Source organism: Ovis canadensis, chromosome 14 (assembly GCF_042477335.2).
Source record: "Ovis canadensis isolate MfBH-ARS-UI-01 breed Bighorn chromosome 14, ARS-UI_OviCan_v2, whole genome shotgun sequence".
Lineage (NCBI taxonomy): Eukaryota > Metazoa > Chordata > Mammalia > Artiodactyla > Bovidae > Ovis > Ovis canadensis.
In genome coordinates, this window is record NC_091258.1 from 70,522,715 (window position 1) to 70,538,369 (window position 15,655).

The following is a 15,655-nucleotide window of genomic DNA, read 5'->3' on the forward strand; positions in this document are numbered from 1 at the left end:
CAGTTCAGTTAAGCCTTTTAGCATTGAGGAATTGGGGCAGATACACTTAACATTTCATATGAGTTCATATGAAGAAAACAGAAACCTTGATTTAATCTTGAGATTGGCATTCTTTCTCTTTAGGGAGGTTTTGGTTTATACAGTGAAGAAATTACTTGAATTTAAAATTTATAAGATCATATTTGTAGCTTCCAGTGTTTTAGAAATTATGTCAGAAAAGAAAAAAAAAACTGTCCCCAATATTCCTAGAACTTTGGCAGTATGTCCTCAATTCCGCTCACACACTGTCATCTAGAGGTAGAAGCTTTAATAGGAGCGTCTTAGAGTTTTTCAGAAATGTTCAGTTTTCCGAGGGGCCGCCTGCCCCCCACGAAATGGAATAGTAATCGATTCATGCAGGTTGTCACAGGCCAAGAGAAGGGTTTCAGTTCTCACTGTGATTGAGAAAAGTAATCACTGGAGATGAATTCAGGAATGATTTAAATGACAGAATGGGGCAGGTGATATCCACCTATGACAGCAACAGAAAGAAACCCAGACTTCTCTAAAACCATTTCCACTGAAGCAGATCTTCCCAAACCGCATGCAAAGGATGAATTCCTCACTAATCCCTGGACCTGTCGTGGACTGGTTGGCTTCATCCATTGACCCCTACCTGTGTATACGGCTGGTGTCTCCAGTCTCCTTACATCCCAGGGAGTCTTCATTTGCTCCAGAAAGGTGACCAGGTCTGACTTAGAGACCACAAGATCTGCTATCGGGAAAAGGAATATTCGTTTTACAAGAGATTCATCAGTTTCCAATCTAATATGTACTCAAGTGAAAAGAAAAGGCACATGTGCTAAGTCGCGCCAGTCACGTCTGACTTTTTGCCACCCTATAGACTGTAGCCCACCAGGGTCCTCTGTCCATGGGAGTGTCCAGGCAAAAATACTGAGTGGGTTGCCATGTCCTCCTCCAGGAGTTCTTCCCAACCCAGGGATCAAACCCATTTCTTTTATGTCTCCTGCATTGGCAGGCAGGTTCTTTACCACTAGTGCCACCTGGGAAGCCCAGAGAAGGCATGGTAGAATGTTAATACAGCCTAGAACTAAAGTATTTGGGGACATAATTTCCTAACCTGTATTAAAATTCCCTGGTGACTCAGCTGGTAAAGAAGCCACCTGCACTGTGGGAGACCTGTGTTTGATGCCTGGGTTGGGAAGATCCTCTGGAAAGGGAACAGCTACCCACTCCACTATTATGCCCTGGAGAATTCCATGGACTATTCCATAGGCTCGCAAAGAGTCAGACATGACTGTTACCTTCCTCTTTACATTATTACATTATTAACATTCTAGAGAAGGCATGGTTGAATGTTAATATAGCCTACAAAATTATATCCCCAAATACTTTATCGAAGCACTTTTCTAACTAACAAATGCATAAAGAAAAGATCTTGAGATTCTAGTCAAGTACTACTGAGGCCAAAGTCAGTAAGTGGGAGAAATCTGATTTATAAAGGAGAGTGGCACCCTTTTATACCACAGAACCTACAGAATTACCACTCACCTAGAAGAAGGAGGCAGATTCCATCAAGGAAAAGTGAGAATCATAATGAATCATCATGAAGTCTTCTTTCTCAACTCATAAATATCCATTTTCCCATAGAAAGCAGGGATCTGAAACTATTATAAGGAGCAGAAGATTCTAGGAGACATTCTAGAAATGCAGGAACCAAAACCCAGTGGGTAGAGAAGGGATTCTGGAAGGCAGTTATCCTCACCCAAGGAGGCCAGGTTCCTGTAGTTCTCTAACATCACGTCCCTGTACAATTCTCGCTGCCCGAGGTCCAGGCATTCCCACTCTTCTTCAGTGAAGTCTATGGCCACATCTTGGAATGTCACCGGTCCCTGAAATGCAAAGTACAGGTGCCATGTGGCCATGGGAAGACTTCCTAATGTGACTCAAGAGGAAACCAGCAAGAGAAATGGTTTTGATTTAGGAGAATGTCTGGTGTTACACAAGAATATAATTTTTACACAGTAACATTTTCTACCACATTTTTAGCCCCAAGAAAAGAGGATGAGATACGATCCATGAACCACTACAGAAATTATTCTGATTTGAAAGAGAAATCATATGATCTGATCAACATTGGCATCGTTATTTCTGAGTGTTGTACTCAGTTGACAGACAATAAACTGTCTATCAAAAGAAACAGGAAATATTTTTACAAAGCATTTCCTGATCCAAATGTTCTGGAGTGGGCTCAGTGTGCCACATTTTTCACAAGCTTATTTGAATGAGTAACGTGGAAAATTCTGCTCCATGAGTGACAATGTGTGAACAGCAACGAGGTAGAATAGTAAGGAAAGAATTCACATTTAACTTTGAAGTTTAAGTGCTTTACAGATTTTACATGTCTGATAGGATAGTAACCTCGGCAACAAGAATCATTTTAACATTCTGGTATATACTACTTTCTGACAGTTTTCAGAGACTTGAATGTATAACAGAAATAATTTAAAATCAATAATGTTGCTGTATCATCTTTTGGCAAATATTTTAACGAACATTCTTTAAATGACAGCTTAAGGGACTGGGGAGCCTGGTGGGTTTCCGTCTATGGGGTCGCACAGAGTCGGATACGACTGGAGCGACTTAGCAGCAGCAGTAACTTTTACTTCAGTTTGTGACTCTAGACTTTAATCAAACATAGACAAGTACACAGAGCTAACTCTAGTGAAAGTTTATAGAAATTTCTGTATTTGTAAATAATACTAAAAACAAGAAAAGTGTTAGTCACTCAGTCGTGTCTTATTCTTTCCAACCCCAGGGACTGTAGCTTGCCAGGCTTCTCTGTCCATGGGATTGTCAAGGCAGGAATACTGGAGTGGGTAGCTATTCCCTGCTTCACGGAATCTTCAAAAAAGTAAAACAAAAAATCAATCAAATGATGTTAACATGTTCATACATAGAGACATACACTAAAATGGGACTGTGTACTTATTAAGAGACAAATTGTCATGTCAATAAAATCAGGATAATTTTAAAATGATTGAAATTATACATAAATATTTGAGGATGATATTGTTAGGTAGGTAGAATAGGGAAAAGAGTCCAAAATGGCGGTGGCTAAAAGACAAGGAAGGTCAAGGAGGGTCCAAGGACCAGGAGTGGGATGCCACTGCCTTCTTCTGAAAAAACAGCACTCCTGGTTAAACCCAATTTGCGTAGGGCAGGCTCCAAATCTTTGTTGTGATGAGACAAAGAACCGAAGAACATATACTCGCATGACATCTATGGTGCCATGACTCGGATGTAACCAGGCTGAAAGAACCTCCCAGCGGAAGAGGCCAAGCACAGCAGGAGTCCAACTCAGCGAAGTTCCCGCGATAGAAGCGGAAGGCGAAGAAACCCAGCACAGGGGAAGGCCCATCGTGCTGGATACCGGGACAGCGAAAAACAAACTCAGCAGAAAGGTCACATGGCCCAGTCTCTGATCCCAGAAGACCTCCGATTAAGGTAAGAGGTCCTCACTGGAGGGATATGCCTAATGAAATCTTAATTCCTTTACAATCTCTCCTTTCTTGTTGCCTCGAACATCCTGCAAACAGGCGGGTGGCAGGGGGCACAATTGAGGGACTCTGGAGAGGCTACTCCTCAGCATGCCCAAAGGCGCTGTTTGCTGAGCCCCAGCAGCTGTTACACAAGCTGTTACACAAGCTGTTACACAAGCTGTTACACAAGCTGGTTCTGTCCTTTCTCTTCTCTGTGCCAAGGATCAGACCAATGAAATTGTGAGCACTGGTCAGATATTTAGCAAATTTTCCGGCGGGCCATGAAGGGGATTCCTTGGCACGTTGTTCCCACTGCTTTTTCCTCCTGTCCTTCAGCTCTCTCCCGGGACTCAAGCTCAGCCAAAACTAATGAAACTCAGGCTCTGGTATCTCATTGCAAAAATTCATTGAGAGACAAAGAGGTGGATTTGTTAGGATCCAGAGAGAAGCCACTCTTCAGGGTGTGAACCATTGCCAAGGGCAAGGGCTGGGGCCACAGCATGAGGCCTGGCTAGGTTTTGTGAGGGGGTGAAAATCATATGCTAATGAGTGGGAGGATCACCCCAAATATTGGGGCACCACCCACTCCTCCCTCATATGCCTTGGAACTGTCCTGCCACCTGTCTGTTGGCTTATAGATTGGGGATTAAGTACTTGAATTTGACTTGTTATTTTGGACCCACTTGGTTTTAATTGGTTCACATTATACCCTTGTGCAATGTCATTCTTTCAAAGGTTGTGCTCTGCCCCCTTCCCTCCAGTTGCATGCTCTTTGCCTGAGCCCCATCCAGACCCACAAGCTTGCCTCTACAATCTTCTGGAGAGACAACCAGAAAATAGCTGACCTTGGTAGGGAAATACTCTATTATAATATCCAACCCCCTAATCCTACCCAGCACTGTTCACACTGGAGATCTTGGGGACGTCCAGCTCCAGTCTGGGGGTCCAAGCAGGTCATCACACCTTGACATGCCTAGGGATCTGGTCCTCGAAAGGTTGTCATGTCTCAACTTTCTCGGGGATCTGCTAGTCCCAGGGGTCCCAGGAGGTCGTCACGCCTCAGCCTGCCCACGGACCCAAATCTCGAGAGGCTGTCACACCTCGACCTGCCCGGTGATTCGATCTCTAGGAGGCTGTCACGCCTCAGCCTGCCTGGGGCTCTGCACCCTGACCTGGGGATGCCTGGTTCTCAGGTTGCAACAGTTCTGGGTAGGATAAGCTTCAGAAAGACTCACCCCTAAGGAAGTCCACCCATGGAAACAGAAGGACGCCTATTACTTGTGGGACTGTGCCCAGTCTCAGCAATAACTCAGGAACCCAGTGAGAACCCCATTGCCTTTCTGGAAAGGCTGAAAGAGGCACTCCAAAATTTTACCAATCTGGACTTAGACTCTTACGAGGGACAGGTGATTTTAAACGACAAATTCCTGTCCCAATGTGCATCAGATATCAGAATTAAGTTACAACAGCTACAACGGCAGGACCTTGCTGCCTCTTTAGATGAGATGGTCCAGACAGCCACCAATACCTTTTATAACAGAGAACAGGAGAAGGAGGCCAAGGCCCAGGAGGAGGAGAGAAAGAAAGAGACAAGGCATGCCCAGATGCTGGCCGCCCTCCAGAGAAGCCCTATGGCAAACTCCGAGTCCCTGAAGGACAAGGCACGAGACAAATGCCGGATCTGTAGACAGGCGGGGCATTGGGTCAAAGAGTGTCCAAACCAGGACAAGTCTCCTAGAATGGCTTACCACAAATGCCACCAACTGGGACACTGGGCGGCACTCTGCCCTCGGGATCCAAGAGCCTCAAGGTCAAGTGCCAAGCCTACCCTCACAACGGTTCAAGAGGACTGAAGCGGCCCACTCCAGCCAGCCTGCCTGTCACAGATAACCATCACGGGGCTGGAGCCAAGGGTGCAACTGGATGTGGCAGGTAGGCCCGAGAATTTCTTGGTTGACGCAGGGGCTACTTACTCTGTCTTGATCTCCTACTCCGGAGCCTTCTCCTCCCAAACCTGTACCATTTTGGGTGCTACAGGAAAACCAACTACTAAAAGATTCACCCGAGCACTTCTTTGTTGCTGGGATGGACAAATATTTTCCCACCAGTTTCTAGTGGTCCCTGAGTGTCCTACTCCCTTATTGGGAAGAGATATACTCACTAAACTGGGGACCACCCTTGTGATGGGAAGTTTTTCAGCCCCTAGAGCTCTACAGCTCCTGGTTACTACTGAAGAACCCATTACACCTTCAATAGAGAGGGACCAAAAACCATGGGAAGACAAAATTAACCCCCAGGTGTGGGGCCAGGGGATTCCTGGATGAGCCTACCAAGCTGAACCGGTCATCATTGTCCTCCCAGATCCCACTCGGTTTCCTAACCAGAAACAATAGCCTTTCAAAAGAGAGGCTCGGGAGGGACTACAGCCTTTAATAAATAAATTCCTTGCTTGTGGGCTATTGGTCCCCACCAGTTTGCCACGTACACCCCAATCCTCTCAGTAAAGAAAAAAAAGACAGAACCTGGTGAATGGTTCAAGATCTCCGGATCATAAATGAAGCTGTAGTCCCCCTCCATCCCACAGTACCCAATCCCTATGTAATCTTGGGAGAAATCCCACCCAGTGCCAAGTGGTTTACAGTCTTGGAATTCAAAGATGCATTTTTTTGCATACCACTGGCTAAAGAATCCCAATATCTTTTTGCCTTTGAGTGGGAGGCCCCAGGAGAAAACAGCCAACAGATGACTTGGACAGTATTACCTCAGGGGTTCAGAGATAGCCCCCACGTGTTTGGACAGGCCCTTACCCGGGATCTCCTAGATCTGGACCTGGGAACTAACAGGAAAACATTACAATACGTAGATGACCTACTAATCTGCTATCCAGGTGAGAAAAGTGCCCAACAACATGCAATTCAGATTCTAAACTTCTTGGCAGAAAGAGGATATAAAGTCTCCCGTGCTAAGGCACAGATGGTCGAGACAAAGGTCACTTACCTGGGAGTTCAGATTACACACGGGTCCAGGAGGCTGTCCTCTGATCTGGTACAAGGAATCCTCCAGTTGCCCTCCCCCACGACTCGAAAACAATTGCGAGCTTTCCTGGGGCTAACTGGATATTGTAGAATCCGGATACCCAACTATGGTCTAATTGCCCAGTCCTTATATGAAAGCTTAAAGGGACGAGATGATTCAACCCCACTGATATGGGGAACTCCTCAAAAGAAGGCAGAGGCTACACTAAAACAGGCCTTAACTCGAGCACCTGCCTTGAAGTTGCCAGACCCAGAAAAAGCATTCCAACTTTATGTCCAGGAAAGAGAGGGAATAGCTTTGGGAGTGTTAACTCAAAGGTTGGGATCTGAGCCCCAGCCTGTAGCTTACTGATCTAAAAAGCTCGATCCACCTACCCGAGGCTGGCCCTACTGCCTTCGAAATCTTGCAGCTATTGCAATCATGATAGAAGATGCTTTAAAACTCTCCTTTGGGGGCAAACTAACTATTTTTACCAGCCACCAAGTAAAACAACTCCTAAATGGGAGAGGCCATTTATGGATGTCTGATCAAAGAATCCTCAGATATCAAGTAATGCTGATGGAAAATCCAGGCCTCACTATATCCCCTTGTGAAGTTCTTAACCCAGTCACCCTCCTGCTTACCCCCGAGAGCTCTCTCCCCTTTCACTCTTGTCTAGAAACCTTAGACCACTAGATAAAACCCTGGGAGGGATTGTCAGAAGATCCTCTGACCAATCCTGAGGAAATCTGGTACACTGATGGAAGCAGCTTTGTCTTGGATGGAAAAAGAAGAGCCGGGTATGCAGTGGTCTCCAATTTCGAGACCATAGAGGCTAAGCCTCTGCCACCAGGCACTTCAGCCCAATTAGCTGAGCTCATAGCCCTGACTCGAGCTTTAGAGGTGGGAAAAGGAAAAAGAATAGCCATTTACACTGATCCCAAGTATGCCTTTCTGGTGCTACATGCACTTGCTGCTATTTGGAAAGAAAGGGGCCACTTGACCACCCGAGGGTCCCCAATCAAATATGGTGACAAAAATCTTCGACTCTTGGAGGCAGTCCATCTGCCCACTGAGGTTTCAGTCTCCCGCTGTAAAGGACACCAACGATGGGAGCACAGAAGTGGCACGAGGGAACCAAGCAGCTGATCAGGCAGCTAGGAGAGCAGCATTACAGAACCATGACCTAATAGGGGTTGCCACCTTAGTTCCACAGACTAATTTGCCAGAAATTCCTTCATATACTGAAGGTGAGACTCTTAAAGCTAAGAGCGAGGGCTTTCAAGAAGATCATATGGGGTGATTCCAAAAGGAGGGACTCCTTTTTCTGCCTGGGAACCTCCAATGGAAGTTGGTTAACTCCTTACATGCCACTACTCATTTAGGAGAAAAGGCCCTCCAAAGATTACTAGAAAAGTCCTTCAGGGGAACAGGCTTCCAAACAACTATAAGACAGGTGGTGTCCTCTTGTCCCACTTGCCAATTAAACAACCCCCAAGGAGCTCGAAGACTCCAGCTGGCCCAGCCCATCCAACGACGTGGAGCCTAACCAGGAGAGGACTGGCAGATGGACTTCACCCAGATGCCAGTTTCTCAAGGGTATAGACACCTATTAGTCATGATAGATACATTTACAGGATGTGTTGAAGGCTTTCCCACCCGGACTGAGAAGGCTGAGGAGGTGGTAAAAAAAACTGCTCCATGAAATCATTCCAAGATTTGGTCTGCCCAGGTCATTACAAAGTGACAATGGGACATCATATACTTCCAAGGTCACCCAAGGGCTCTCAAAAGCATGGGGCATTACTTATTATCTCCATTGTGCCTGGAGGCCTCAATCTTCGGGAAAAGTAGAAAGAGCCAATCAATTTTTAAAATCAGCTATAAAATAGACAACCCAGGAGACCTCCCTGGGGTGAAAGGAGGCTTTACCAATAGCTCTCCTCCACACTGGCATTGCCCCTAAGGAACAGCTTGATCTTAGTCCTTATGAGATGCTATAGGGGAGACCTTTTGTTTATGTGAATGACCTCTTCCTAGAGCCAGAGGTTCAGACCCTCCAGTCTTATACCATGGCCATTGGGCAATTCCAACAGGATATACGCTTGTGGGGTATAAACCAGGACCCAAAAGATTCTAAGGAGTCACCACGATATGCTCCAGGGACTCAAGTCCTAATTAAAGTCTGGAAAGATGGGTCCCCTAAAGCTCAACTCCAGCCCACATGGAAGGGCCCCTACCCTGTAACACTTTCTACCCCCACAGCAGTCAAGGTACCAGGACATGACTCCTGGATTCACTACTCATGAGTCAAGCCATGGAAGATGACAGAAGAGGACACTCAATACACCTGTGAGCCCCTGATCAGATACCTATTCAGGACTACCAATGAGTGCCATTCTAATGAACACCCCCAAATCTGGTTTCTGGGGATAAGATTTCTCAGGATAGCTCTACACAGCCAACCCAGCTTGACAGAGATTGTATTCCAAAACAGACAAGAGATAGAACTTCTGATCCCTGAACAAGGAGGGACTTGAGCCATCCTGGCGATGTGAATTTAAAATTGACGAATGCCCCTACTAGTCCTTGTTATGCTGCATTGATGATGCTTATGATTATTCCATGAACTGTCGATTGTCTAACCTGTTTTGTCTCTGCCCAGGTCAACAAGCTACAACATGCAGTGCCAGTTCAGCAAAGATAGAAAACTCCAGCCGACCATGAAAAATATCACACCCTAAGATGGACACCGCTATAAGGACTCTGAAGCTTGAGACTAGCAAGAGGGGGAGGCCCAATACCCCTCACCGCCCCAGTTCAGCAGGAAGTAGCCAGAAAGACCTCGACACCCCTATTCCCAAAGAATTGGGCCTCCCATCTCTTGAGGGGGGAATGTTAGGTAGGCAGAATAGGGAAAAGGAGTCCAAAATGGCAGTGGCTAAAAGACAAGGAAGGGCAAAGCCCGCGATAATAGAACTAAAGCAGGTCCGAGGACCAGAGTGAGGACTTCAGGTAGAACAAACAGCACTCCTGGCTAAGCCCAATTTGCACAGGGCAGGCCCAGGTGGAGGCAAAAACATATAAAAGGAAGAGCCAAAGCGCTGTCTCTCTCTGTTCCTATCCCGCGTGCGTGTGCTCTTTCTCTCTCTCTCCCTCTCTCTCTCCCTCTCTCTCTCCCCCTCTCCCACACGATCCTCCACTCTCCTCTCTTCAAATCTTTGGGTTGGCACGCCCCCACGCTTCAAGGATGTATTCTCCTGCTATCTTCTCAATAAAATAGAGCCGTAAGACTGATTTGCATAAGAGCTATAACATGGTTTGTCCAAGACCTGAGAGCTGTGATCCGCCGAAGGCTCTAATGTCCATTGCTCCAAATCTTTGTTATGACGAGACAAAGAACCAAGGAACATACACTGGCGTGACAATAGTCCACTTAATTAGTATATTTTTCTTTTCGGTATAGAGGATTGTCTCTGCTACTTTAACTTCTGAAAAATTCTGGAATGCTGAGTTCATTCTATTAACAGGGCATTTTCTTACTCCTGTTCTAGAGAGCTGAATTGCATCCACATGTAAATTCATCACAGCATTTCCCCAACTTCCCTAAGATCCTAACAACGAACCACATCCCAAAGGGAATTTCGGATACCAATGCCTCCCCGTATTGATCTCTCACAAAGGGAATGTATTCAACATTGGAAGTCACCATTTCATGTTGAGAATTCATCATGCTCTAGAGAAAGCCAGGATACACACAATGGACAAAAGGCTCTGGAATAAGAGTGAGACGAAACCTGAAGAGCTGGTTTTCACTATTTAAAATTTAAAAAAAAAGCGTGGTGAATGAGAAGGTGATAACAAGCACTCCAGGCAGAAAACGTAGAAGCAGAGAACTAAAGGTTTGCAGATTCTCAGTCCAGGCATGTCAGGAGGAAAAGCAGACACAGCCCCACACCCGGGACAGGACAATTACCTGAGAAGCTGCCATTTCCTCCTCTTCTTCCTCCTGCTCTGTGTCTTCTGTGGGGATACGACGTCTCAAACTCACATCTGCATTTTGAGAAGATACCTTCAAAGACATCCATACAGCCTTTTAACCTGCAACTGCTGAAGTGAAAAAGAAGAAAACGTTTTCTTGTTTCTCTCACCCTTTTCGGAGCTCTTTGCTGACTTTCTGTGTTCCTGATCTGTAGTGGGTAATCAAGACTAACCTGATATGCTAATCACATCCTGCTGCTCCACTCTATTGGCAGATCTTCCCAGCTAGTTCATCTCCTTCCTTTTTGCATTACAGAGAGCAGGCAGCACAATTCACCAGACACAATGGACCCTACTTCTGGGCTACCTGACCCAGCCTACCAGGGTTTTGAAAAAAATGCAAGAGGAAGACCTGCATTCAGGAGCCCTGAGGGAAACCTCACCTTTGGCACATCTGAGACCTCAGGAAGGGAGGATTTAGTGCGGGCACTTCTAGAAGCAAAGGTCAACCTGATTCCCTGCGGAGGGGCTCTTTCTAGGATGGGTGTGGTGGTCCTCGCCTGTGCCTGCGCCCGTGGGGGAGGGGCGGGGAGAGGTGAGTGGTGGGAATCACCTGGGGGTCTTGGGTTCCTGCCAGACTTTCTTGCAGACTTCTTCCCAAAGATCTTCCGTGTCCTTAGTTTTTTTCACCCCTCTCTGCAGCCTGGGGACACACGTTTTCACAAAATGATTTGCATTGTGACCACCTCTCTGCAGCTGTGGCACCTCCAACTTCAGAGACCAGGAACCTGGAGGTATTTCCATCACAGCTTTCTTTGAAAATAAACCAGAGAGCAACAGGAGGCCTGGCGAGCTGCAGTCTATGGAGTCACAAAGAGTAGGACAGGACTGAGCAGCTGAACTGAACGAACTGAGCAGGACACGCTAGGTTAACAAGTGTGTGTGGGCAGAGACAAATGCCTTTGAAAACGATGCTCTAAATGCTATCTGATGACCGACCAAGGAAATAATGATGTCGTTTAAGTTACATTACACATGAATTAACACGTGAGAGCCTTGTTCTACTTCCTGTGTGTGTGTTTTTCTAGGTTTTATGAATCAACTGCTACAGTTTGTTGTCTGTGCCATTTAGAGAGCTCTATTTTTTCGCATCTTTAAAGTATAATGACTAAGGAAAAATTAAAGTTAGAAGCATGTCCATCTTTGAAATATTATATATTCTAAAAAATATTCAGTGTGCATGCACCAGTACCAACTTTGTAGAAGATTTCGTTTCACAGCAGAGTTGAGAATAAGGTATAAACGTTTCCCATAGCCATATGACTCTTGTTTGCACACGTGGACAATCTCCCAACTTACCTTTCCCCACCAGAGTGAGCATTTGTTACCACTGATGAATCTACAAGGACAGTAAATACATAAACTCTTTAGTTTACCCTTATGTTTCTCTTTTAGGGATGTGCACTCCATAACTCTGGATAAATGTATAATAATAAGTGTCCATCACAACAGTTTAACACGAATTATTTCACTGTCCTGAAAGTTCTCTAGATTTAGGATATTCAGAGTCCCTCCTTTGAAACCGATAGCAACCACAGACCTTTTTAATCTCTTCTTAATTTCCTATGAGATTCCCAGGTGACTGAGTGGGAAGAACTTTCTACCTGCCGATGCAGGACATCCAGGTGATGCAGGTTCCATCCTTGGATCAGGAAGATGCCCTGGACGAAGAAATGGAAATCCACTCTAGTATCCTTTCCTGGGAAATCTATGGACAGAGGAGCCTGGCAGGCTACAGCCCCTGGGCTCACAAAGACTCAGACACCACTGAGCACATATGAACATTTACCTACACCAAAGTGTCATATTGTAAAATTGCTACTTTCTGTAGCATTTTTCAATGGGCTTCTTTCACTTCATAAAATGCATGCCACGATTGTCCATGTATTTTATGCCTTGAAAGGTTAACATCCCAAAGCTTAAGAACTACCGTTGCGCCTGTATTCCTGCTCAGTATGTAAGTTCATCAACACCATTTTTTTAGATTCCATGTATATCTGTTACAATATTTGTCCAAATATAGAGAACAGATGTGTAGACACGGCAGGAGAAGAGGGGGACAAACTGAAGAGCCTTCCTGACACACATACACTACCATGGCTGAAATGCTGGAGAAGACTCTTGCGAGGCCCTTGGACTGCATGGAAATCCAGCCAGTCCATCCTAAGGGAGATCAGTCCTGGGTGTTCATTGGAAGGACTGATGCTGAAGCTGAAACTCCAGTACTTTGGCCACCTCATGTGAAAAGCTGACTCATTTGAAAAGCCCCTGATGCTGGGAATGATTGAAGTGGGGAGGAGAAGGGGACGACCGAGGATGAGATGGTTGGATGGCATCACCAACTCAGTGGACATGAGTTTGAGTAAACTTTGCGAGTTGGTGATGGACAGGGAGGCCTGGTGTGCTGCAGTCCATGGGGTGGCAAACACTTGGACATGACTGAGCAAGTGAAATGAACTGAACTGATGGTTAAAACAGGTAGCTAGTGGGAAGCTGCTGGATAGCACAGGGAGCTCAGCTTGGTGCTCTGTGCTGACCAGAGGGGTGAAATGGAGATCACGGGAGGGAGGTTCAAGAGGGAGCAGATTCATATATACTTATGGCTGATTGATGATGTCGTACAGCAGAAACTAATACAACATTGTAAAGCAATTATATTCCAATACAAATTATACATGCATCTCAAAAGGAAAAAAAGCTAAACAGAAGGGTCACCCAGTGGTGGAGAATCCATCTGACAGTGCCAGGGACGTGAGCTTGATCCCTGGTCCAGGAATACTCCACATGCATTGGGGCAGCTAAGCCTTTGCACCACAACTGCTGAGCCTGTGTGGGGCAACTTGCTCTTTTAGACAGGCAAGAGGGAAATGAAAGATGCTCACCAGCGCTAAACAATAAGAAATGCAAAACAAAGCTACAATGATGCATCACCTCATGCCAGTCAGAATAACAATTAGCAAAGAGCCCACTAGTAATATTGTAAACGCTGACGAGGCTTGGAGATCAGGGAACCTCCTACACGGCTGGAGAGAATGTAAACTGGGGCAGTCACAGGGCGAGGACAGTGTGGAAGTTCCTTAACAAGTGTAACCTCCTGACATTTAAGGAAATGAATTCCATGAAAAATAGACAAAACAGATTGATTGACAAATTGAGAAGTTTTGCAGTTTTTCGTCAATCATCTGCAAGTCTAAAATGACCAGTTTTGATCTAGCATTTCTAAATTCTCCAAGTTAAATGTGTATGAATACACATACACTCACATATTCCTTCTTGGTTTTCTCACTGCTAACGTGTATACCTTCAGATATTTATATATTGTATTCAATGTGTGTTATATAAATTATATGATGTATATATCTTCAGATATTTATATCTTGCATTCAAAGTATGCCAAGGCCATGAGAAAAGAGTTCCTTTAAGCCTAGACAAGAAACTTGTGCTAAGAATTATACAGGGCAAGATTTTATAAATCTTGGTTCAGAACTTTCCCATCATGGCTTTTAATTATGCTTTTTGTGACTTTGTTAAATTGACATTTGCTTAAATGAGCCCCTGAAAAGTTTTAGCTAACAGAAGAACCAAGGACAATTGAAGTAGATGAGTTTATGACTCTAGGTCCTAAGAGAATTCACAGGAAGCCTTGAGGGCCCCTGAGGAAGGTCAAGGCTAGAACCAGGCAGAGAAAGCTCCAGTACTTGGGGTTCAGGCCTTTCTAAGGGGCCCTGGGTGAAGGGCTGTGGGCTCCCCAGGCTGAGTGTGGATCGGTCCATTCAAACCAGAGGAGTAGGATTCTGGTGAGCTCTGAGGGTGTCATTGAAGGGGGGCCTGTGCAGTAGACCCTGGGGTTCAGCAAGACTATTGGTCTCAAGGAAGGGGGTCATCTAGTGGAGGTGCTCACAGGATTGGCTGGTGTGGGTTCAAGGACCTGCAGGCTGCCTGCTGCCTAGACAGACGCTGAGGCAGCAACAGCACGGAGCAGTCGGGGAAGCTCTCAACAGTACTCTGTATGATCCTTCTTATTCGAACCAACACAATGTCCGAGTAGTTTCAAAATGGGAGAAGAGATACAACATAGAAATCGTGGGAAATATATGAATTCATGAGAGTTTAACAGCAGTAAGGAACTAATTTCTACAGATGCCATCCCCCTGTGCTACAAATAGTTTCTTATAACGTTATCTTTCCTGCAACCTTAAACAGGTGGGAGACGTTAATGCTGTGGTGCGTTCACCCTTCCTTCATTCCACATCAACTGTAACACTAAAAAATCATCCACTTTTATTAATGAACATACATTAATTTTACACAGAGGGAATAAAACTTTTTACAACTATTGTTTGATCCTTGATTATAATACAGATTACAAGCTTCTAAAAACTTTCCTGATTCTCTGATGCAATGATCAGTGCATGTGATTTATGTGGTTTACAAAATGGAGGCTAATGTAGTAAACATGGATGGACATTAATTATATTAATATGACTTTTCCAGAAAGAGTTTTCTATACTTACATCAGGTAGAAGAGAAGGTATCCTTACTTCAAGCCTGCCAGGTAATATGCATGATTTCTCGATGTTGATGTCATAAAAAGACCTTTGATTTTAATGAACAATCCTTGTTTTATGGTTAAAAACAATTGACATAATTATTGAAAACTTAGAGCAAACTTCTGTCTTACTTTGAATTATTTCCTGAACACTTACATCATGGTGACAACACAGATGTTTGACATCAGTGACAAATACCTCCATTTAGAGGTTTAGTGTGCATATAACATTGCTGTGTTCTTATTCTTATAAATTGGAGAATAAATATAAATGATTCCCACCTAGTATAGAAGGGCTTCTCTTACAATTGAGGTAACAACATCAAAAACAGACGTTCATATATACAGTAGAAACAAAGCACAGCATAGTAACTTGAGAGTTGAATGACATGTGTTTTGGTTCCTTAATGATCTCAAATAATGTTAATATAAACAAGGATACATGATTAATAATTACACCTCTGAAAATATCCACCCCTTCATCTTGTGATCCATACGAACATATCAA

General features: G+C 44.8%; 1 protein-coding gene across 1 annotated transcript in view; it reads right to left on the reverse strand.

Moving 5' to 3' along the window:
* LOC138419579 (zinc finger protein 28 homolog) overlaps positions 1 to 15,655 on the reverse strand; it is a 57,819-nt gene that overhangs the window by 774 nt on the left and 41,390 nt on the right. Inside the window, exons 5-6 of the mRNA XM_069552442.1 lie at positions 2,294 to 2,303; positions 656 to 754 (exon numbers count right to left, since the gene is read on the reverse strand). Coding sequence (XP_069408543.1) covers positions 656 to 754; positions 2,294 to 2,303 — 109 coding nt within the window. The remainder of the gene's footprint in view (positions 1 to 655; positions 755 to 2,293; positions 2,304 to 15,655) is intronic.